The following is a 23,924-nucleotide window of genomic DNA, read 5'->3' on the forward strand; positions in this document are numbered from 1 at the left end:
AGCCAATGTCTCCAGACTTCAATTAAAAATTATCACTATTTGGGAATAAACTGGACTTGCAGGTGTGCCTTGATCATGCGTGGAGAGGTGGTTAACTTCTTCAGCTCATCCACTCCTGATTCGGAAGAGTGTCATGTTACTAGAATGCCACAATGACATGGACTTACTGTATATCACTACTGCATGTTTGACAACAATATCAGCTTTTTAATGAACTTGCCTGAGGGGAACCTGGCCATGTGTATCTCCAGGAGCGACTATTTCATAGCGTCTTGACGTTCAGGCGATATTTGAATGAAATACAGAAGATCCAGGATGTAGGACACACACGTGTTTCCTTGGAAATTCAAGGTTATGATGTTATGAAGATGTTATGCTTTCCGATTACAAAAGTAATCCAATTACCAAAGTATTCATATTACAACAAAAGATGTAAAAAAAATCGATTACTTCATAAAAAGGAAAAAAATAATTTAATGTGAAAATGTAATGTATATTAAAAATGTAATCCTATTACAAATGTAATCAGATTGGAGGAGTAATCAATTACTAAAGTAATCCAATTACCAAGGTAATCGGACTGAAAAGTAATTACAATGTAATCCAATCACCAAAGTAATCACATTGATCAATTTAATCAATCTTTTAATATACACTGATATTTTTTCCAAGAGACTGTTAGTGAGTGCAAATGTGATGTACAACATAAATGTAAATTAAGTAAATACACTTCCATCTAATTAATCTCCTTTAACTAGTAAAATAATTCAGATTCTTAAACATAGCTTTGATTTTTGCTACTTATTCTGTGTGCAATTTTTTGATGATTTTTTATCATCAGTCGACAGTGCGGGACATTTTTCTAATTTTTCTTTTTTTTTTTAAGGAAAAATGTCCCGCACTGAGACAATATTCTTGTCAATAAAGATTTAACATTGGACTCAGTTACATCAACATTATTATGTATTATTATATATTATATCAGTTCAGGACTCTTGGTTATGCACAGCCGGGCCAGGCCTCTAAATTTCAGTACGAAACTGTAGTGTAGGATTCTTCATCATTTTCTTGTAGTCTTCATCAAACTGTTCACTCTGGGCCACAGTGAAATGGTTCTTCCAGTCACCAACCTTCCCTGCAGAACCACACAGAAACAGTCAGATATTTTAGCTGAAGGAGGAGATCTGATTTTGTTTCATTTCACATGTATTGTTTGTTATTCATCACTGTACCTTTCCTCATGAAGGAAGACATTTTGAAATCCATTCCTGGGAATGTTGAATGGTTGACCATGTTGTCCCTTTTCATACAATCAAACTGCACTCTGCCTGTAATTCTTTCTTTCTCCTCGATTGAAGGAGACAAACCAAGAAAGCAGCAAAGTCTGTCTATTTCCCGTCCAGTATCCTGGAAACATGTGGTCAAATCTAAAATATTGCACTATTACCACGTACAGCAGCAGTTTGGAAAAATTACCTGAATAGTATGAGAACTCTACATTACACAAAAAGCACACACACACAAATACAACCCGCAAAAACAAATAAATTACCTCAATCAGATCTTCGTAGAACATGTAATGGAGTTTTGAATAAGTCTGCTTCTTTTTCCACCAGCCGTTCACGTGGTCATACCAGGATCCAAACACCACTGAGGCCACAGGACAATACATGAAAGCACTTCAGTAGTGTTCAGGAGAAATCTGTGCATCTCTGTACCACTGAAAACAACTTTATTATAGTGTTTCATACATACTCTTTCCCTCCATGAATCTGAGGAGGTAGCTGCTCCAGTCTCCAGGCTCTGGCTGGAGAAACAGCATGCGATCAAAGTGAAAATAAGAGACCACGTTGTCTTTGGCATTGCAGGCCACGTAGACTATCTACACAAGAAAAAAAATATTATCTGAAGACAAGCATCACATAAAACATCATATAATTTGTTTTAATGAACAACTGATCACAAATCATTTGTATTAGTAACTGGAGGTAGGCATCCCTCAGATTTCACAGTTTAACCTTGTTGCCCCGCATGCTCTCAGCAAAGCTTCCCTTTCTAAATAAAGGTTTAAAAAACTGGCAATGGGTAGCCTCATTATGTAATTATTGAACATACCCTGCACTTTTGCTCCCAAAAGGACTTTGGCACAAACTGGACTGGAAGATGAGTCTTAATGAGTCGAGGAGAGGTGGGGAGCTTGTCCACCATGTCTGTTCCTTTATATGCGGTTGAAAAAGGCCCTGATCCTGTACATTATTAAAACAGTTTACATGTCAGTGAATCCTACAGTGTTGTGTCTGAGTAAAAACAAGATACTTATAAAAGAACCATTCGAATACAATGAGGATAAATGCACCAAATACATTAACAAGGTAATTGCACACTCCCTGACACACACCTGCTATGACACAACACAATGACAGTGATTCAGTGCAAAATATTTAGGTAACTGATTTAAGCAAAAAGCAGAAATTCATGATCATGGTACACTGAAGGTTAAATGTCAGTAAGGGACAAGACTGGCTGGAAAGAAAATGACAATAAAAGAAAACTATGAAAATGCATTACTATCAGTAGTTGTTTTCTTTTTTTATTCTGAAACAACAAAACATAACATGCCAGAAGAGCAATGTACATATATGGTCAAATTAAATACACACCTTTATTATACTGTTGTCCCAGCATTGTGCAAAACAAAACAAAAAAACAAGGGGGAGAAATTCACAGTAACAGAAAATGCTTAGTGAGAAAATGAAGCTCAATCCACTTATTATTGCTGGCCACTCATAGCCAAAATACACGAGTGACCACTCTTTTACAAACGCATCTAACGTTAACGTTAATTAATAGTAATTTATCATACACCATCAATAACGTAGGTGGATGAACATCAAGCCAAGCATGCACTAAAAGGCGTGCAACATACAGCATATATTATATTGATATTTAGTCATTTTGCCAGACAAGGAGTTTACACCAAGAATATATCATTTTGAACCCATCACTGTTTTAATGCCAAGAAATTTCTCAATCACACAATGACATGTGATTCAGTGCCAAATATTTAGGTTACCGATTTAAGGAAGAAGCAGAAATAAAACAACGTTTTTGCAAGTTTGTGACATATGAAATATAGTGAATATGTGATTGTAAATTCAACCTGGCTGCAGAGAAGGGATGGTGATCTCCAAGTTAGGCACTCTCGCATAGAGAGGAATGGATGTCTGACGCTCTGGAGATGTCTGACCAAAATACAGCTGGTCAAGGATGTTGGAGACCCAGGTGGTTCCTAAACGAAAGACGGAGGAAAATAAATAAGATAATCCAAACCCCTTACCTCCATACACACATCTATTCCAGAGCTACAGTATGAAGCAAAACACATCCTGTTCATGTTTGTGGACTGACCTGCTTTGGGGTATGTTGCGATAAGTATATCGTCTGGCCTGGCCTGAAAGTTTTGGATGTTCTCCCAGTTGTCTGTGAAATAGTGGGTCATTGAGACTCCATGGAAATCAAACACTTCTGGTCGAGAAGGTAAATCCATCTTTTTTTTAAAAAAAAAAGAAAAGATTCAAAACATACAAAACATATGATCATTGTGTTACAAATCAAACTAAGTCAATTGTCTTCTACATCATCTTGAAAAAGGAGAGTCAATGTCCAAAAGGAACTGGGAGAAAAACAGGCATACAACAATATTATTCATAGTTGGTTCAATTAACTTTTAGAGTGTCTCAGAAAATACTGTAACTTACAAGGCTTCTACAAGGTATCCTAAATAAATGAGGAAAATTAGATCCATGTTGCATATTAAACAAATACTGAACCCTACTGGAAAGTAAACATATTTTGAAAAACAGTACATTATAGAAATGAAATTTGAAAACCCAGTTAACTGGATACATACCCTGTCCAGGTAGTTCAGTATGTCCTCTGACTGCTGTTTCTTGGTTGTATTTTTCTCTTATAGTGTGTTTCTTCAGTTGTGTTAATAGTAAATCCTTATCCATCCTCCCCTTTCATTGCAAACCCACCTCTGTCTCTGCTGTGACCAGATGTGATTTGACAGTCCAGCCCCTCACTGTCCTTTTGGGTTTCATGGGCCCTTAACCTCTATCCTCCTGTTTTTAGAGGCAGAAAACATGCTGTATGTTACCATGCTTTTGTGACCATCAGGTTAAATATACACACTCAATGATACAGCTTACTGGGACACTTGCCATCATTAATGTTATTATTTACACCTGTGTTTTACCTGCTTTGACAAGTCAAAATGTCTGCTATGAAAAAGGTCTACTGCATGGATGTATTATAGGAATTGGATACTGGCCTCAAAGACGGTGCCCAATCACTTCAATGATAATTGCCAAGTATCTAACTGCGGACCTCACGTCTGGGTGTGAAAAAATAATTAAAGAGTTAAACATTAGCTTGTTGTATGAGGTGAAAATTATGTTTGTCAATGAAGTAACCATACCGTTAACTTTTTTTATTCTGAGCATGAAGGAGTTATTTGAGATTGAGATTTGGTATCGGTGAAGTTGGTGCATTTTATGAGTAGGCTTTCTGTGACATTACCCACCGCAGGGGTCAGGGTCATCAAAGTGGAAATTAATTCCATGTGTATAATTTAGTGAAATATAAAGAGAGAAGAGCAGAGGGCCAAGAACAGAGTCCTGAGGCACTGAGATATTACACATCAGAAAATGTTGATGTAATATTGTTATAGGAAACACTGTGTTCTTTTAGATAAGTAAGATTTTAACCACACGAAAAGCCGAGCCAGAGACACCAAATTGATTTTGCAGTTGGTCTGTCCAACTGCGGACCTTATGTCTGGGAACCCCAGGTCTGCGACCCAATGGGAAGCAAGTAGGGTCCTAAGACATGAGGTGTGTCACTTTCTTTAGTGTCCCCAGATGTGAGGTAATTTCCTTTTCTGCCACTAAAGTATAAAAGCAAATAATATTCTACTTTTACGGTTAATTTAACTCCTTTTGATGCAGAATGCGAGGGTAACAGAAGGTCTATCTCCTGTGTAAAAAACTGCTATAAGTTAAATGAAAATCCAAGTGAGATTTTCTAGTAGCCTGACTAGGCAGATATAACTTCATCTTAAGTCTTTTTAAAACATGTTTGTAACTAACATTACAGACATGCATGAAGGAGTTATTTGAGATTGAGATTTGGTATCGGAGAAGTTGGTGCATTTTATGAGTAGGCTTTTTGTGACATTACCCACCGCATGTGAATAATTTAGTGAAATATAAAGAGAGAAGAGCAGAGGGCCAAGAACAGAGTCCTGAGGCACTGAGATATTACACATCAGAAAATGTTGATGTAATATTGTTATAGGAAACTCTGTGTTCTTTTAAATAAGTAAGATTTTAACCACACAGAAAGCCAGGCCAGAGACACCAAATTGATTTTCCAGTTGGTCTAGGAGTATACAATGATTTTTAATTTTTAAAGCCGCACTGACATCCATTAATAGAAGCACTGAAGTGGAATCCCAATCCATAGATCATTCACCACTTTATTAAGTGCAGTTTCAGTGGAGTGACAGGCCCTGAACACGGATTGAAAAGGTTAAAAAAGATTACTGTTAAATATGTGGGCGGAAGTTGCTGAGACACAACTCTTTCTAGTACTTTTGAAGAATAGAAGGTTAGAGACTGGCCAATAATTATTAAGAGACCCTGGATCAAGGTGTGGTTTCACAGCAGTCTTAAAGGTAGTGGAGACAATGGGCAGAGATTAACAGATGGCTGCATTGGAGTAAATTCAGCTATAGTGTCAAAAAGACATTTAGGATTGTGTTTATTGTTACTGATTAAGTGAGAGAAATGTGCTGCTTTAGCAGCAGAGAGAAACGTACCTGTAATTCAATACAAACTCATGCTAAGAGAGGTTGCTGCAGTGAAACAAGCCAGGACCACAGGCATTCATTCACCAAGTGAACACAAAGTCAGTGTAAGGGACAGGGAAGCTGGACAGAGTTGATGGGAAGATGGATGGAGCCAAATACAGGGCAATCTTGGAAGAAAACCTGTTATAGTCAGCAAAAGACTTGAGACTGGGGTGGAGGTTCTCCTTCCAGGAGGAATATTACCTTAAACATATAGCTAGAGCGACAATGGAATGGTTTAGATCAAAGCATATCCATGTGTTAGAATCCCACTGAGAATCTGTGGTAAGACTTGAAAATTGCTGTTCACAGACGCTCTCCATCCAATCTGACTGAGTTGAGTTATTTTGCAAAGAAGAATGGGCAAAAATTTCAGTCTCTATATGTGTAAAGCTGGTAGAGACATACCATAAAAAATTGCAGCTGTAATTGCAGCGAAAGGTGGTTCTACGTCTCTAAGTATTGACTCAGGGGGGCTGAATACTTTTGCACGCCACACTTTTCAGAGTTTTATTTGTAAAAAAATTTGAAAAACATGTATAATTTTCCTTCCACTTCACAATTATGCACCACTTTGTGTTGGTCTATCACATGAAATCCCAATAAAATACATTTACGGTTGTATCGTGGGAAAATGTGGAAAAGTTCAAGGGGTATGAATACTTTTGCAAGTCAATGTCTCCAGACTTCCATTTAAAATGCGTGAGTTTTATTACTGAGTTCTGTTCCCAGAAGGATTTGGGATTAAACTGGACTTGCAGGTGTGCCTTGATCATGCGTGGAGAGGTGGTTAACTTCTTCAGCTCATCCACTCCTGATTCGGAAGAGTGTCATGTTACTAGAATGCCACAATGACATGGACTTACTGTATATCACTACTGCATGTTTGACAACAATATCAGCTTTTTAATGAATTTGCCTGAGGGAACCTGGCCATGTGTATCTCCAGCGACTCTTTCATAGCGTCTTGACGTTCAGGCGAGAGGGAGGCACAATGCAAATACCACCTAGAATTTTTTTTAAATAGTAGATTGTAATTGTAGTATTAATATTAATAAATTAATAATAATAGGAATGACAGCTACAGGAATAATAATGACAGTATTAGTAACAGAGCCAATAACAACAACTGTAGTAGCAGTTGTCGAGCAGGAACACGCGGGCAGTAGGTGGCCCACAACCACAGATCCAGTCTCTGCAGCTCCAGAGGCAGAAATACCTGCTGAAAGTGACAGAAGGAAAGAGGAGAGAAACGAGAAAGCACAGAACTACGGGAGAGAGAAGATGTCGAGTTAGTAACATACAGTAATGGGATAAAAATGTATACAGATGGAGAGGGAGACAAGGCGAAAGGAAAGACGTGCATCATGGGAAGTCTCCCGGCAGTCTAGACCTATAGCAGCATAACTAAGGGATTGTTCAGGGCTCACGAAGCCAACCCTAACTATAAGCTTTATCAAAGAGGACAGTCTTAAGCCTACTCTTAAATGTGGAGATGGTGTCTGCCTCCCGAACCCACATTGAGATCTGATTCGACAGGAGAGGAGCTTGATAGCTGAAGGCTCTGGCTCCCATTCTACTTTTGGAGACTCTAGGAGCCACAAGTAACCCTGCATTCTGGGAGCACAATGTTATACTGGGGTAATAAGGTATTATGAGCTCTTTAAGATACAATAGTGCCTGACCGTTAAGGGCTTTGTTGGTGAGGAGAAGGATTTTAAATTCCATCCATCCATCCATCCATCCATCCATCTTCTTCCGCTTATCCGGGGCCGGGTCGCGGGGGCAGCAGTCTAAGCAGAGACTCCCAGACTTCCTTCGCCCCAGACACTTCCTCCAGCTCCTCCGGGGGGATCCCGAGGCGTTCCCAGGCCAGCCGAGAGACATAGTCCCTCCAGCGTGTCCTGGGTCTTCCCGGGGCCGCCTCGGTGGTGGGACATGCCCAGAACACCTCCCGAGGGAGGCGTCCAGGAGGCATCCGGATCAGATGCCCTAGCCACCTCAGCTGGCTCCTCTCGGCGTGGAGGAGCAGCGGCTCTACTCCGAGCTCCCCGTGTGACTGAGCTCCTCACCCTATCTCTAAGGGCGCCCAGCCACTCGGCGGAGGAAGCCCATTTCGGCCGCTTGTATCCGCGATCTTGTCCTTTCGGTCACTACCCAAAGCTCATGACCATAGGTGAGGGCAGGGCGTGATTGACCGATAAATCGAGAGCTTTGTCTTTCGACTCAGCTCCTTCTTTGCCACAACGGTCCGATACAGCGCCCGCATCACTGCAGGCGCTGCACCGATCCGCCTGTCAATCTCACGCTCCATCCGTCCCTCACTCGTGAACAAGGCCCGAGATACTTAAACTCCTCCACTTGGGGCAAGGACTCCCCACCCACGCGAAGAGAGCAAACCACCTTTTTCGGTCAAGAACCATGGCCTCAGATTTGGAAGAGCTGATTCTCATCCCAGCTGCTTCACACTCGGCTGCAAACCGTCCCAGTGCATGCTGCAGGTCCTGGTTTGAAGAAGCCATCAGAACGACATCATCTGCAAACAGCAGAGATGAGATCCTGTGGTTCCCAAACCGGACACCCTCCGGCCCCTGACTGCGCCTAGAAATTCTGTCCATATAAATTATGAACAGAACCGGTGACAAAGGGCAGCCCTGGCGGAGTCCAACATGCACCGGGAACAGGTCTGACTTACTGCCGGCAATGCGAACACAGCTCCTGCTCCGGTTATACAGGGACCGGACAGCCCTTAGCAAAGGGCCCCGGACCCCATACTCCCAGAGCACTCCCCACAAAGCGCCCCAGGGCACACGGTCGAATGCCTTCTCCAGATCCACAAAGCACATGTGGACTGGTTGGGCAAACTCCCATGAACCCTCGAGCACCCGATGGAGAGTATAGAGCTGGTCCAGTGTTCCACGACCGGGACGAAAACCACTCTGCTCCTCCTGAATCCGAGGTTCGACTATCGGACGACTTCTCCTCTCCAGTACCCTGGAATAGACCTTACCGGGGAGGCTGAGAAGTGTGATCCCTCTGTGATTGGAACACACCCTCTGGTCCCCCTTCTTATACAGAGGGACCACCACCCCGGTCTGCCAGTACAGAGGCACTGTCCCAGACCGCCACGCGATGTTGCAGAGACGTGTCAGCCAAGACAGTCCCACAACATCCAGAGACTTAAGATACTCAGGACGGATCTCATCCACCCCCGAAGCCTTGCCACCAAGGATTTTAAATTCTATTCTGGATTTTACAGGGAGCCAGTGCAGAAAAGCTAATATTGGAGATATATGATCTCTTTTCATAGTTCTTGTCACTACACATACCACAGCATTCTGAATCGACTAGAGAGTCTTAAGGGACTTATTCGGGCAGCCTGATAATAAGGAATTGCAATAGTCCAACCTAGAAGTAACAAATGCATGCATTAATTTTTAAGCATCATTTTGAGACAGGATGATGCCTGATTTTTGCAATGTTACGTAGGTGAAAAAGGCAGTCCTAGAAGTTTGTTTCATGTGGGAGTTAAAGGATAAATCCTGATCAAAGATAACTCAGAGGTTCCTTACGGTGGTCCTGGAGGCCAGGGCAATGCCATCTAGAGTAACTATATCTTTAGATAATGTGTCTCGGAGGTGTTTGGGGCCAAGTACAATAATTTTTAAGTTTTGTCCGAAGTTTAACATTAGAAAGTTGCAGGTCATCCAGGTTTTTATGTCCTGATAGATATACTTGGGTATCATCTGCATAACAATGAACGTTTATGGAGTGTTTCCTAATAAAATTGCCTAGAGGAAGCATATATAAGGTGAATAGAATCCGTCCAAGCACAGAACCTTGTGGAACTCCGTGACTAACTTTGGCGTGCATGGAGGACTCACCGTTAACATGTACAAACTGAGATCGATCTGATAGATAGGATTTAAACCAGCTTAGTGCGGCTCCTTTAATGCCAATTACATGTTCCAGTCTCTGTAATAGGATGTGATGGTCAATGGTGTCGAACGCAGCACTAAGATCTAACAAGACAAGTACAGAGATAAGTCCATTGTCTGATGCAATTAAAAGGTCATTTGTAATTTTCACCAGTGCTGTCTCTGTGCTATGATGCACTCTAAATCCTGACTGAAAATCCTCAAATAAACTATTGTTATTTAGAAAGTCACACAACTGATTGGCAACTGCTTTCTCAAGGATCTTAGAAAGAAAGGGAAGGTTAGATATACTGTAGGTCTATAGTTGGCTAAAACCCCAGGATCAAGAGTGGGCTTTTTAGAAGCGGTTTAATTACAGCTACTTTAAAGGATTGTGGTACCTAGCCTGTTAATAAAGACAGATTGATCATATCCAGTAAAGAGGTGCTAACTAAGAGTAAAACGTCTTGAAGCAGCCTAGTTGGAATGGGGTCTAAGAGACAGGTTGATGGCTTAGATGAATTTATCTTTGAAGTCAGCTGAAGAAGGTTGACAGGAGCAAAGCAGCCAAAACACACATCAGGCTCTACAGCTGTTTCCAAGGTTCCTGTGTTTGAAGATAAATCGGTACCGGTTGAAGGCAGCTACTGAAAAGAAACCTGGGGTTGTTTTTATTTTCCTCTACTAATGATGAGTAGTAAGCTGCTCTGGCATTACGGAGGGCTTTCCTATATGTTTTAAGACTATCTTGCCAGACTAAACGAGATTCTTCCAGGTTGTTGGAACGGCATTTCCTTATATACCTCCTATACCATGGAGCTAACCTTCTTTATTTTATTATCTTCTTTTTTAGAGGAGCAATGGAATCGAGTGTTGTTCGCAGTGAGCCTGCAGCACTATCAACTAGATGGTCAGTTTGAGAAGGGCTGCGATTTGCATAGGAGTCCTCTGTTATATTGAGACATAACATTGAATTAAATGCAGATGGGATCGCTTCTTTGAATCTAGCCACAGCAATATCAGATAGACATCTAGAGTAGGAGTTTTTGCCTAATGGCGTGTAGTCCAGTAATAGCAGTTCAAAAGTTATTAAATAATGGTCCGATAAAGAAGGATTCTGTGAAAAGACTATTAAATGTTCAATTTCAATGCCATATACCAGAACAAGGTCGAGGGTGTGGTTAAAACAGAGAGTGGCTCCATGTACACTCTGACAAAAGCCAAACAAATCTAATAATGAGATAAACGCAGTACTAAGGCTATCATGTTCAACATCCACATGAATATTGAAATCACCTACAATAATTACTTTATCTGTTTTAAGGACTAAACTTGATAGAAACTCTGAGAATTCAGACAAAAATTCAGAATAAGGACCAGGAGCACGGTTTACTATAACAAATAGAATTGGCTGTCGTGTTTTCTAGGTCGGGTGTGAAAGACTAAGAACAAGGATTTCGAATGAATTATAATTTAGTTTAGGGTTGATTAATAGGCTTGAGTCGAAGATGGCTGCAACTCCACCTCCTCGGCCGGTGCCTCGAGGAATGTGATTATTAATATGACTGGGTGGAGTGGATTCATTTAGGCTAACACATTCTTCATGACACAGCCAGGTTTCAGTAAGACAAAATAAGTCAATATGATACTCTGATATTAAATCGTTCACTAGTACAGCTTTAGATGACAGAGATCTGATGTTTAAGAGTCCACATTTAATTCTCCTATTTTGTTGTGCTATTTCAGCGTTTTCAGTGTCGAGCCCGCATCATTCTTAAGGACTCTTCTCACCAAGCCCAGAGACTGTTTTCTCCCCTGTCTTCCGGCAGACTGAGAAACAGCTTTTTTCCCCAGAGCTGTCTTCCTACTGAACTCCTACTGAACCGGACTATTTATTTATACATACATTGCATCATTTGCACTCCAGTACTATGTACTGAATACTGCAATAACTCATCTACTGCACTGTTATTTCTGTCCATAATTTGCAGTACTTTATATCCATTGCACTACTGTTCTGCCCAGTTCAATTCATTATTGTACATATCCATCAGAATACTTCTGTTTATAGTAATGCCATCTGTATATAATGTCCATAGTACCACTTGTAAAATATTTTCATAATACTGCTCTATCCTGTATTTATGCACACACTTTATATCCTGCACTTGCTTATTGCACTTCTGGTTAGACTTAAACTGCATTTATTTGCCTTGTACTTGTACATGTGTAATAACAATAAAGTTGAATCTAAATCTAAAGAGCAACATCACACAAATTTGTAATCTTACTTGTGTGTTGATTTTTCTCCTAAACACAAATATGTGGATATATATATTATCAAATCATAATTTCTATTTTTTTTAATTAGCACATTTTTTCCATGTACCCCCTGGTAACTGCAGAAGTACCCCTGGTTGGGAATCACTGCTAAAGACAACATGCTGATTATTTTTGGGACATCAGATTCACTGACCACACTGAGGATACTTCTACAAAGGTTTATTGCTTATAGCCATATTACAACAAAGAGAATTTTACTCCAGAATTGGAAAAAACATCTTGAAATATTAATGGTATCCCTGAAGTACAAATTTAAAGAATTTAAAGATCCCCTCCAGTAATGTTTAAGGACACATAAAAATACTTGAATAATAATTTGTGTATGATGTGTTTTTTTCTACAAGAAAGTTAATTAACCTTGTTAAAATTACATCTATTCCCTCATTGAAAAATCCAGAATCTACAAATATGCAAATCTTTTTCATTTCAGAAGTTCAGCTACTGAACAAGATCACTGTAAAGTTCATTCTCAGTGTATGTGCACTGGATGCATCAAGTTTCCACACCACACTTGTGTAAGTTACAAACTGGACAAGGATTGGCTCCAAACTAGTCATAAAATCATGCTTGAACATCCTCATGTTAAACTCAGATTTAGGGTGAGCACAGAGAAACATTCCCTTTTCAACAGATGAAAACAAACTCTGCACACACGTCATTCTGCACAGTGAAGGTCAAACATCAAAGTGAAATAACAATAAGCAAACACATTTTTGAGTGGAGGGGGACTGTAAAAAAAAGTGGCCCACCTTCATTGCTGTTCTGGAGAAAGTCCAAACCAATTTTTATTTTAATGACATCTCTGAGCCCTTAAAGGACTATTGGCCCACTGCATGATTTCTTTATTGAAGCTATCTATTTGTACTGTCCAATACTATGAACACTAACAGTGCTTCAATAAAAAATATATGGTGAAAAGAGATCTACAATGCAGTTATCAACATCTAGTAGTGCGAGCTATGTTGTTTCTCACATGACTTTCTTGATAAGAGAAACAGGCACTTTTAACAATTCAAACACATGAAATGGTACTTGCCTTACTTTCCAGACCTAAGCAGACCCTAGAATGGCACACACAATAGTTACTCCTTCTCTGTTTGCTGTATATTTTGGCACAATGTGTCTCAGTACCTCCTCTTCCTCACTGTAACTTTGTCAAGGACTTCTAATACTTAATAATGCTATTTGTTGATGATTTTTTTAACATCAGTCGACAGTGCAGGACATTTTTCCTTATAGTGATAAGGAAAAATGTCCCACACTGAGACAATATTCTTGTCAATAAAGATTTAACATTGGACTCAGTTACATCAACATTATTATGTATTATTATATATTATATCAGTTCAGGACTCTTGGTTATGCACAGCCGGGCCAGGCCTCTAAATTTCAGTACGAAACTGTAGTGTAGGATTCTTCATCATTTTCTTGTAGTCTTCATCAAACTGTTCACTCTGGGCCACAGTGAAATGGTTCTTCCAGTCACCAACCTTCCCTGCAGAACCATACAGAAACAGTCAGATATTTTAGCTGAAGGAGGAGATCTGATTTTGTTTCATTTCACATGTATTGTTTGTTATTCATCACTGTACCTTTCCTCATGAAGGAAGACATTTTTAAATCCATTGCTGGGAATGTTGAATAGTTGACCATGTTGTCCCTTTTCATACAATCGAACTGCACTCTGCCTGTAATTCTTTCTTTCTCCTCGATTGAAGGAGACAAACCAAGAAAGCAGCAAAGTCTGTCTATTTCCCGTCCAGTATCCTGGAAACATGTGGTCAAATCTAAAATATTGCACTATTACCACGTACAGCAGCAGTTTGGAAAAATTACCTGAATAGTATGAGAACTCTACATTACACAAAAAGCACACACACACAAATACAACCCGCAAAAACAAATAAATTACCTCAATCAGATCTTCGTAGAACATGTAATGGAGTTTTGAATAAGTCTGCTTCTTTTTCCACCAGCCGTTCACGTGGTCATACCAGGATCCAAACACCACTGAGGCCACAGGACAATACATGAAAGCACTTCAGTAGTGTTCAGGAGAAATCTGTGCATCTCTGTACCACTGAAAACAACTTTATTATAGTGTTTCATACATACTCTTTCCCTCCATGAATCTGAGGAGGTAGCTGCTCCAGTCTCCAGGCTCTGGCTGGAGAAACAGCATGCGATCAAAGTGAAAATAAGAGACCACGTTGTCTTTGGCATTGCGGGCCACGTAGACTATCTACACAAGAAAAAAAATATTATCTGAAGACAAGCATCACATAAAACATCATATAATTTGTTTTAATGAACAACTGATCACAAATCATTTGTATTAGTAACTGGAGGTAGGCATCCTCAGATTTCACAGTTTAACCTTGTTGCCCCGCATGCTCTCAGCAAAGCTTCCCTTTCTAAATAAAGGTTTAAAAACTGGCAATGGGTAGCCTCATTATGTAATTATTGAACATACCCTGCACTTTTGCTCCCAAAAGGACTTTGGCACAAACTGGACTGGAAGATGAGTCTTAATGAGTCGAGGAGAGGTGGGGAGCTTGTCCACCATGTCTGTTCCTTTATATGCGGTTGAAAAAGGCCCTGATCCTGTACATTATTAAAACAGTTTACATGTCAGTGAATCCTACAGTGTTGTGTCTGAGTAAAAACAAGATACTTATTAAAGGCTCATGAACCTTTCAGATACAATGAGGATAAATGCACCAAATACATTAACAAGGTAATTGCACACTCCCTGACACACACCTGCTATGACACAACACAATGACAGTGATTCAGTGCAAAATATTTAGGTAACTGATTTAAGCAAAAAGCAGAAATTCATGATCATGGTACACTGAAGGTTAAATGTCAGTAAGGGACAAGACTGGCTGGAAAGAAAATGACAATAAAAGAAAACTATGAAAATGCATTACTATCAGTAGTTGTTTTCTTTTTTTATTCTGAAACAACAAAACATAACATGCCAGAAGAGCAATGTACATATATGGTCAAATTAAATACACACCTTTATTATACTGTTGTCCCAGCATTGTGCAAAACAAAACAAAAAAACAAGGGGGAGAAATTCACAGTAACAGAAAATGCTTAGTGAGAAAATGAAGCTCAATCCACTTATTATTGCTGGCCACTCATAGCCAAAATACACGAGTGACCACTCTTTTACAAACGCATCTAACGTTAACGTTAATTAATAGTAATTTATCATACACCATCAATAACGTAGGTGGATGAACATCAAGCCAAGCATGCACTAAAAGGCGTGCAACATACAGCATATATTATATTGATATTTAGTCATTTTGCCAGACAAGGAGTTTACACCAAGAATATATCATTTTGAATCCATCACTGTTTTAATGCCAAGAAATTTCTCAATCACACAATGACATGTGATTCAGTGCCAAATATTTAGGTTACCGATTTAAGGAAGAAGCAGAAATAAAACAACGTTTTTGCAAGTTTGTGACATATGAAATATAGTGAATATGTGATTGTAAATTCAACCTGGCTGCAGAGAAGGGATGGTGATCTCCAAGTTAGGCACTCTCGCATAGAGAGGAATGGATGTCTGACGCTCTGGAGATGTCTGACCAAAATACAGCTGGTCAAGGATGTTGGAGACCCAGGTGGTTCCTAAACGAAAGACGGAGGAAAATAAATAAGATAATCCAAACCCCTTACCTCCATACACACATCTATTCCAGAGCTACAGTATGAAGCAAAACACATCCTGTTCATGTTTGTGGACTGACCTGCTTTGGGGTATGTTGCGATAAGTATATCGTCTGGCCTGGCCTGAAAGTTTTGGATGTTCTCCCAGTTGTCTGTGAAATAGTGGGTCATTGAGACTCCATGGAAATCAAACACTTCTGGTCGAGAAGGTAAATCCATCTTTTTTTTTTTAAAAAAAAAAAAAGATTCAAAACATACAAAACATATGATCATTGTGTTACAGTAATCAAACTGAAGTCAGATTGTCTTCTACAAGTCATCTTGAAAAAAGGAGAGTCCAATGTCCAAAAGGAACTGGGAGAAAAACAGGCATACAACAATATTATTCATAGTTGGTTCAATTAACTTTTAGAGTGTCTCAGAAAATACTGTAACTTACAAGGCTTCTACAAGGTATCCTAAATAAAGGAGGAAAATTAGATCCATGTTGCATATTAAACAAATACTGAACCCTACTGGAAAGTAAACATATTTTGAAAAACAGTACATTATAGAAATGAAATTTGAAAACCCAGTTAACTGGATACATACCCTGTCCAGGTAGTTCAGTATGTCCTAAGACTGCTGTTTCTTGGTTGTATTTTTCTCTTATAGTGTGTTTCTTCAGTTGTGTTAATAGTAAATCCTTATCCATCCTCCCCTTTCATTGCAAACCCACCTCTGTCTCTGCTGTGACCAGATGTGATTTGACAGTCCAGCCCCTCACTGTCCTTTTGGGTTTCATGGGCCCTTAACCTCTATCCTCCTGTTTTTAGAGGCAGAAAACATGCTGTATGTTACCATGCTTTTGTGACCATCAGGTTAAATATACACACTCAATGATACAGCTTACTGGGACACTTGCCATCATTAATGTTATTATTTACACCTGTGTTTTACCTGCTTTGACAAGTCAAAATGTCTGCTATGAAAAAGGTCTACTGCATGGATGTATTATAGGAATTGGATACTGGCCTCAAAGTTGGTGCCCAATCACTTCAATGATAATTGCCAAGTATCTAACTGCGGACCTCACGTCTGGATGTGAAAAAATAATTAAAGAGTTAAACATTAGCTTGTTGTATGAGGTGAAAATGATGTTTGTCAATGAAGTAACCATACCGTTAACTTTTTTTATTCTGAGCATGAAGGAGTTATATGAGATTGAGATTTGGTATCGGTGAAGTTGGTGCATTTTATGAGTAGGCTTTCTGTGACATTACCCACCGCATGTGAATAATTTAATGAAATATAAAGAGAGAAGAGCAGAGGGCCAAGAACAGAGTCCTGAGGCACTGAGATATTACACATCAGAAAATGTTGATGTAATATTGTTATAGGAAACTCTGTGTTCTTTTAGATAAGTAAAATTTTAACCACATGAAAGCCAGGCCAGAGACACCAAATTGATTTTCCAGTTGGTCTAGGAGTATACAATGATTTACAATTTTTAAAGCCGCACTGACATCCATTAATAGAAGCACTGAAGTGGAATCCCAATCCATAGATCATTCACCACTTTATTAAGTGCAGTTTCAGTGGAGTGACAGGCCCTGAACACGGATTGAAAAGGTTAAAAAAAGATTACTGTTAAATATGTGGGCCGGAAGTTGCTGAGACACAACTCTTTCTAGTACTTTTGAAGAATAGAAGGTTAGAGACTGGCCGATAATTATTAAGAGACCCTGGATCAAGGTGTGGTTTCACAGCAGTCTTAAAGGTAGTGGAGACAATGGGCAGAGAGTAGCAGATGGCTGCATTGGAGTAAATTCAGCTATAGTGTCAAAAAGACATTTAGGATTGTGTTTATTGTTACTGATTAAGTGAGAGAAATGTGCTGCTTTAGCAGCAGAGAGAGCGTACCTGTAATTCAATACAAACTCGTGCTAAGAGAGGTTGCTGCAGTGAAACAAGCCAGGACCACAGGCATTCATTCACCAAGTGAACACAAAGTCAATGTAAGGGACAGGGAAGCTGGACAGAGTTGATGGGAAGATGGATGGAGCCAAATACAGGGCAATCTTGGAAGAAAACCTGTTATAGTCAGCAAAAGACTTGAGACTGGGGTGGAGGTTCTCCTTCCAGGAGGACAATTACCTTAAACATATAGCTAGAGCTACAATGGAATGGTTTAGATCAAAGCATGACATGTATATCACTACTGCATGTTTGACAACAATATCAGCTTTTTAATGAACTTGCCTGAGGGAACCTGGCCATGTGTATCTCCAGGAGCGACTCCTTCATAGGGTCTTGACGTTCAGGTGAGAGGGAGGCACAATGCAAATACCACCTAGATTTTTTTTTAAATAGTAGATTGTAATTGTAGAATTAATATTAATAAATTAATAATAATAGGAATGACAGCTACAGGAATAATAATGACAGTATTAGTAACAGAGCCAATAACAACAACTGTATTAGCAGTTGTCGAGCAGGAACAAAAGCCAAAAGTAACCCTGCATTCTGGGAGTGCAGTGTTCTAGTGGGGTAATAAGGTATTATGAGCTCTTTAAGATACAATAGTGCCTTTGTAGGTGAGGAGAAGATAAATTCTATTCTGGATTTTACAGGGAGCCAGTGCAGAAAAGCTAATATTGGAGATATATGATCTCTTTTCATAGTTCTTGTCACTACACATACCACAGCATTCTGAATCGACTAGAGAGTCTTAAGGGACTTATTCGGGCAGCCTGATAATAAGGAATTGCAATAGTCCAACCTAGAAGTAACAAATGCATGCATTAATTTTTAAGCATCATTTTGAGACAGGATGATGCCTGATTTTTGCAATGTTACGTAGGTGAAAAAAGGCAGTCCTAGAAGTTTGTTTCATGTGGGAGTTAAAGGATAAATCCTGATCAAAGATAACTCAGAGGTTCCTTACGGTGGTGCTGGAGGCCAGGGCAATGCCATCTAGAGTAACTATATCTTTAGATAATGTGTCTCGGAGGTGTTTGGGGCCAAGTACAATAATTTTTAAGTTTTGTCCGAAGTTTAACATTAGAAAGTTGCAGGTCATCCAGGTTTTTATGTCCTGATAGATATAATTGGGTATCATCTGCATAACAATGAACGTTTATGGAGTGTTTCCTAATAAAATTGCCTAGAGGAAGCATATATAAGGTGAATAGAATCCGTCCAAGCACAGAACCTTGTGGAACTCCGTGACTAACTTTGGCGTGCATGGAGGACTCACCGTTAACATGTACAAACTGAGATCGATCTGATAGATAGGATTTAAACCAGCTTAGTGCGGCTCCTTTAATGCCAATTACATGTTCCAGTCTCTGTAATAGGATGTGATGGTCAATGGTGTCGAACGCAGCACTAAGATCTAACAAGACAAGTACAGAGATAAGTCCATTGTCTGATGCAATTAAAAGGTCATTTGTAATTTTCACCAGTGCTGTCTCTGTGCTATGATGCACTCTAAATCCTGACTGAAAATCCTCAAATAAACTATTGTTATTTAGAAAGTCACACAACTGATTGGCAACTGCTTTCTCAAGGATCTTAGAAAGAAAGGGGAAGGTTAGATATACTGTAGGTCTATAGTTGGCTAAAACCCCTGGATCAAGAGTGGGCTTTTTAAGAAGCGGTTTAATTACAGCTACTTTATAGGATTGTGGTACCTAGCCTGTTAATAAAGACAGATTGATCATATCCAGTAAAGAGGTGCTAACTAAGAGTAAAACGTCTTGAAGCAGCCTAGTTGGAATGGGGTCTAAGAGACAGGTTGATGGCTTAGATGAATTTATCTTTGAAGTCAGCTGAAGAAGGTTGACAGGAGCAAAGCAGCCAAAACACACATCAGGCTCTACAGCTGTTTTCAAGGTTCCTGTGTTTGAAGATAAATCGGTACCGGTTGAAGGCAGCTACTGAAAAGAAACCTGGGGTTGTTTTTATTTTCCTCTACTAATGATGAGTAGTAAGCTGCTCTGGCATTACGGAGGGCTTTCCTATATGTTTTAAGACTATCTTGCCAGACTAAACGAGATTCTTCCAGGTTGTTGGAACGGCATTTCCTTATATACCTCCTATACCATGGAGCTAACCTTCTTTATTTTATTATCTTCTTTTTTAGAGGAGCAATGGAATCGAGTGTTGTTCGCAGTGAGCCTGCAGCACTATCAACTAGATGGTCAGTTTGAGAAGGGCTGCGATTTGCATAGGAGTCCTCTGTTATATTGAGACATAACATTGAATTAAATGCAGATGGGATCGCTTCTTTGAATCTAGCCACAGCAATATCAGATAGACATCTAGAGTAGGAGTTTTTGCCTAATGGCGTGTAGTCCAGTAATAGCAGTTCAAAAGTTATTAAATAATGGTCCGATAAAGAAGGATTCTGTGAAAAGACTATTAAATGTTCAATTTCAATGCCATATACCAGAACAAGGTCGAGGGTGTGGTTAAAACAGAGAGTGGCTCCATGTACACTCTGACAAAAGCCAAACAAATCTAATAATGAGATAAACGCAGTACTAAGGCTATCATGTTCAACATCCACATGAATATTGAAATCACCTACAATAATTACTTTATCTGTTTTAAGGACTAAACTTGATAGAAACTCTGAGAATTCAGACAAAAATTCAGAATAAGGACCAGGAGCACGGTTTACTATAACAAATAGAATTGGCTGTTGTGTTTTCTAAGTCGGGTGTGAAAGACTAAGAACAAGGCTTTCGAATGAATTATAATTTAGTTTAGGGTTGATTAATAGGCTTGAGTCGAAGATGGCTGCAACTCCACCTCCTCCGCCGGTGCCTCGAGGAATGTGATTATTAATATAACTGGGTGGAGTGGATTCATTTAGGCTAACACATTCTTCATGACACAGCCAGGTTTCAGTAAGACAAAATAAGTCAATATGATACTCTGATATTAAATCGTTCACTAGTACAGCTTTAGATGACAGAGATCTGATGTTTAAGAGTCCACATTTAATTCTCCTATTTTGTTGTGCTATTTCAGCGTTTTTGTTTAGGTTTTTATTTATAACTCCTCTTCTGTTAACTTTAGATTTTATTAATTTAAGTGGTCGGGGGGCAGACACCGTCTCTAAGGAGTTTTGGGTGGGTAACTGCTCTGGAAGCGCAGAGAAGCGTGAAGGACTGCAACTCTGCCTCCTGGTCTCAACTTCTACTACAACAAGTTGTCATGGTTTAGGTCCACTAATAAACCCGGTCAGATTTCTGGCTATGAGCGCTGCTCCATCCAAAGTGGGATGAATACCGTCTCTCCTAATAAGACCGGATCTTCCCCAAAAAGTCCGCCAATTATCTACAAAGCCCACAGGAATACATTTGACTATGGGCGCTGGTGTCGCTAACTTCACGTTTCTGAAAATAGAGCTGCCAATAGTCAGAGTTGGTTTCTCAGTGGGTGTGTCGCTGAATGGGGAGAACTTGTTAGAAACGTGAACAGGTTGGTGGTGAACCGTGGGCTTCTGCTTAGGGCTATGCCTCCTTCGGACAGTCAGCCAGCCTCCCTGGTTTCCCGGCTAACAGGAGCTACCTCTGGTCGGTTCGCACCGGCTACTGGGGGCTGGCTAACTACAGCAGGTAATGATTGCGTTCCCATGGCGTGGAACTGCATTTCCAATTCACTAAGCCTCGCCTCTAATGCTACAAATAAACTACATTTATGTACCATTATCACTAAAGGAGGCAGAAGAATAGCTAAACATTTGATACACCGAACAAGAGAGAGCAGGAGAGAGAGAGAAGCCATCACTAGCTGCTAAGCTAAAGAACGGTAGCTAGCAAAAATGAATAACGTGTAAACTGTGGGATTAGCGAGAAAGTCATTAAAAGAAGGAGAGAGCTATGAGTGCTTGAGTAGAACTAGTGTACGTTTCAATTTATAGCAGATAGTTAGTCACTATAATGAAGAATCGAACAAAATTACCTGTGATGGGCTAAAGCAGCAGAATTACGCTACTAATGAAACACAAACACCGCTGCTGCTGCTGCTGCTGCTGCTTTTTCTTCTTCTTCTTCTGTTGAGTTTTATGGCGGTTGGCATCCATAATTGTGCATTACCGCTACCTACTGGATTTTAACAGCTTCACTGTGAAAACTATTTACAGTGTCCACCCAAAGTGATCCCATGCCATAGTCCATTCTATAACCAAGACCCCATTGTCTGAGTTGGTGCAACTCCTTCCCTCAATGTAACATCCAGATCCTCTCCAGATATGTCCACAACATTCAAGAACCTTCTTGCAGCATCCAGCACCATCTTAATCCTTTCTGACTTCCCCTTTAATTCAGCCGCACAATTTATAACCATGGCAGTAAATGCCAGAAATCGTTTCTTGTCCATACTGATGCTCTGATCATCTCCATTTCCTTTCTGCTCCTTTTCCTTTTGCACTGCCACCATTTCACTGTTTCTCTCCATACTCTTAGCAGCTTCAGCATATGACAATCCCTTTTCTTCTCTGATCTTATTCATTTTTATTTCCTTAATTCTTTTTCGACACTGTGCTGATCCCGTATGGTGGTTTCCTTCGCAGCGCAGGCACTTTGCTTGCTCTTTCTCCACTTTGCACTTCTCCACATTACAGTTGTCCTTCCCACATCTCCCTCATCTTCTGCCTCCTCTACATACTGAAGCAACATGTCCATATTCCTGACAGCAGAAGGATCTGAGAGGAGCTCTCTCATATGGCCTCACCCTGTAACACACATAATCTAGGTACACTCTCTCTGGTAATTCCCCCTCAAAAGTCAACCACATTGAGTTACTGTCCTCCTTCTGCCTATTTCTGAATCTTGTCAGCCTTCTTGCCTCACATACATCTTTAACCTCCCAAAAATGACTCTATTCTATCTATCTTTACTCTATTTCTCCTCCAAGTGGGAAGCAATTCACACTGCTATAATCTCTAAATGCACGAATCTTCAGGGCTTTCTCTCTGACGCTTTGATGCACAGTCGGTGATAACCATCCCACTTCTTGTTATCCTGACCAATCTTACATCTCCGAGCTTTCCTCCTACAAACTTTCCAACCTCATGTGGATCCTTGAAAATGCCGTCTGTTTGTGTCACAGCTACCATCCTAACAAGATACTTCTCCTCTTTCTTCATTGTCTGATTCGATTCACTTGAACTGCTCTTCTTCCTTTTCTTTTCATTTTAAAATCCTCTCGAGTCCTCGTTTCCAATTTTGCACTCCGATTCCTCCTCTGACTCCATTTCCGCCATTTTTTCTCCTATTCCCGACACAATACGCTTACCCCAGCACGCCAGAGCACAAGATAAGAATGTTATGCTTTCCGATTACAAAAGTAATCCAATTAAAAAGTAAAAAAAATGTTACTTCATAAAAAAGAAAAGAGAAATGAATTTAATGTGAAAAAGTAATATATATTACAGATGTAATCAGATTACAGGAGTAATCCATTACTAAAGTAATGCAACTACCAAAGTAATCAGACTAAAAAGTAATTACAATGTAATCAATCACCAAAGTAATCAGATTACAAAAGTAAAACAGTTTAAAAAATGAATTTAATTTAAAAATAAATATATTACAAATGTTATCTGATTACCAGAGTAAGAAAGTTATAAAAGTAATCCGATTACTTTTGTAATCGGATGACCAAAGATTACAGATTTTTTTTTTTATACTTGTCTGGAAGAATGGTTTTTCATTGTGTAGGCTGAGGTGGCAGCTCTATCTGTGATAGTGGCACAAGTGGTTCTTTTAATAAACAGAAGTTTCTCCAAATGAATCAGATTCAGTCAGACTGTTATTTTATGTAAGGAGTATAGTCATCTTAAAACTGTTCCAATTCCCAAGTCATTTAAAAAGGCATTTATTCATTGTTTTTTGGTGGTAGGTACTATAGACCAGTGGTTCCCAAGCTTTTTTGTCCGATGTATCCCCACAGCCCTATCAGATGGGCCTAAGTACCCCTTAATTACACCCCTTTGATAGATGGGATGGCTTTATGGTATTGTTCAATGGTGGGGTTTTTTGTAGTTTTGGCCATGTTTGAATTTG

The 23,924-nt window shown here is 39.6% G+C and overlaps 2 protein-coding genes across 5 annotated transcripts; both read right to left on the reverse strand.

Annotated features, from left to right (window-relative positions):
• Window positions 1–644: 644 nt before the first annotated feature.
• LOC122883368 (cytosolic sulfotransferase 3-like) lies at window positions 645–4,461 on the reverse strand. Of its 2 annotated transcripts, none has more exons than XM_044211940.1 (8): window positions 4,038–4,461; window positions 3,409–3,547; window positions 3,161–3,289; window positions 2,116–2,246; window positions 1,756–1,807; window positions 1,553–1,650; window positions 1,233–1,407; window positions 645–1,135 (listed from the first exon to the last, which is right to left on the reverse strand). In XM_044211940.1, the coding sequence occupies exons 1-8, from the start codon at window positions 4,101–4,103 to the stop codon at window positions 1,023–1,025; spliced, it is 903 nt and encodes a 300-aa protein (XP_044067875.1). In that variant the 5' UTR covers window positions 4,104–4,461; the 3' UTR covers window positions 645–1,022. The 2 variants fall into 2 exon arrangements, with proteins under 2 accessions (XP_044067875.1, XP_044067874.1); XM_044211939.1 differs by having other exon boundaries at window positions 648–1,135; window positions 1,756–1,882; window positions 4,038–4,457.
• A 7,854-nt stretch (window positions 4,462–12,315) lies between these two features.
• On the reverse strand, window positions 12,316–22,271 carry LOC122883367 (cytosolic sulfotransferase 3-like). 3 transcript variants are annotated; one of them, XM_044211937.1, is made up of 10 exons: window positions 21,820–22,271; window positions 18,106–18,196; window positions 16,583–16,669; window positions 15,945–16,083; window positions 15,697–15,825; window positions 14,645–14,775; window positions 14,287–14,338; window positions 14,084–14,181; window positions 13,764–13,938; window positions 12,316–13,666 (listed from the first exon to the last, which is right to left on the reverse strand). In XM_044211937.1, the coding sequence occupies exons 3-10, from the start codon at window positions 16,646–16,648 to the stop codon at window positions 13,554–13,556; spliced, it is 903 nt and encodes a 300-aa protein (XP_044067872.1). In that variant the 5' UTR covers window positions 16,649–16,669; window positions 18,106–18,196; window positions 21,820–22,271; the 3' UTR covers window positions 12,316–13,553. The 3 variants fall into 3 exon arrangements, with proteins under 3 accessions (XP_044067872.1, XP_044067871.1, XP_044067873.1); XM_044211936.1 differs by having other exon boundaries at window positions 14,287–14,413; window positions 21,820–22,026; XM_044211938.1 differs by having other exon boundaries at window positions 14,287–14,413; window positions 15,945–16,016; window positions 16,123–16,669; window positions 21,820–22,025.
• Window positions 22,272–23,924: the final 1,653 nt, after the last annotated feature.

The sequence above is a fragment of the Siniperca chuatsi genome, linkage group LG10 (assembly GCF_020085105.1).
Source record: "Siniperca chuatsi isolate FFG_IHB_CAS linkage group LG10, ASM2008510v1, whole genome shotgun sequence".
NCBI lineage: Eukaryota > Metazoa > Chordata > Actinopteri > Centrarchiformes > Sinipercidae > Siniperca > Siniperca chuatsi.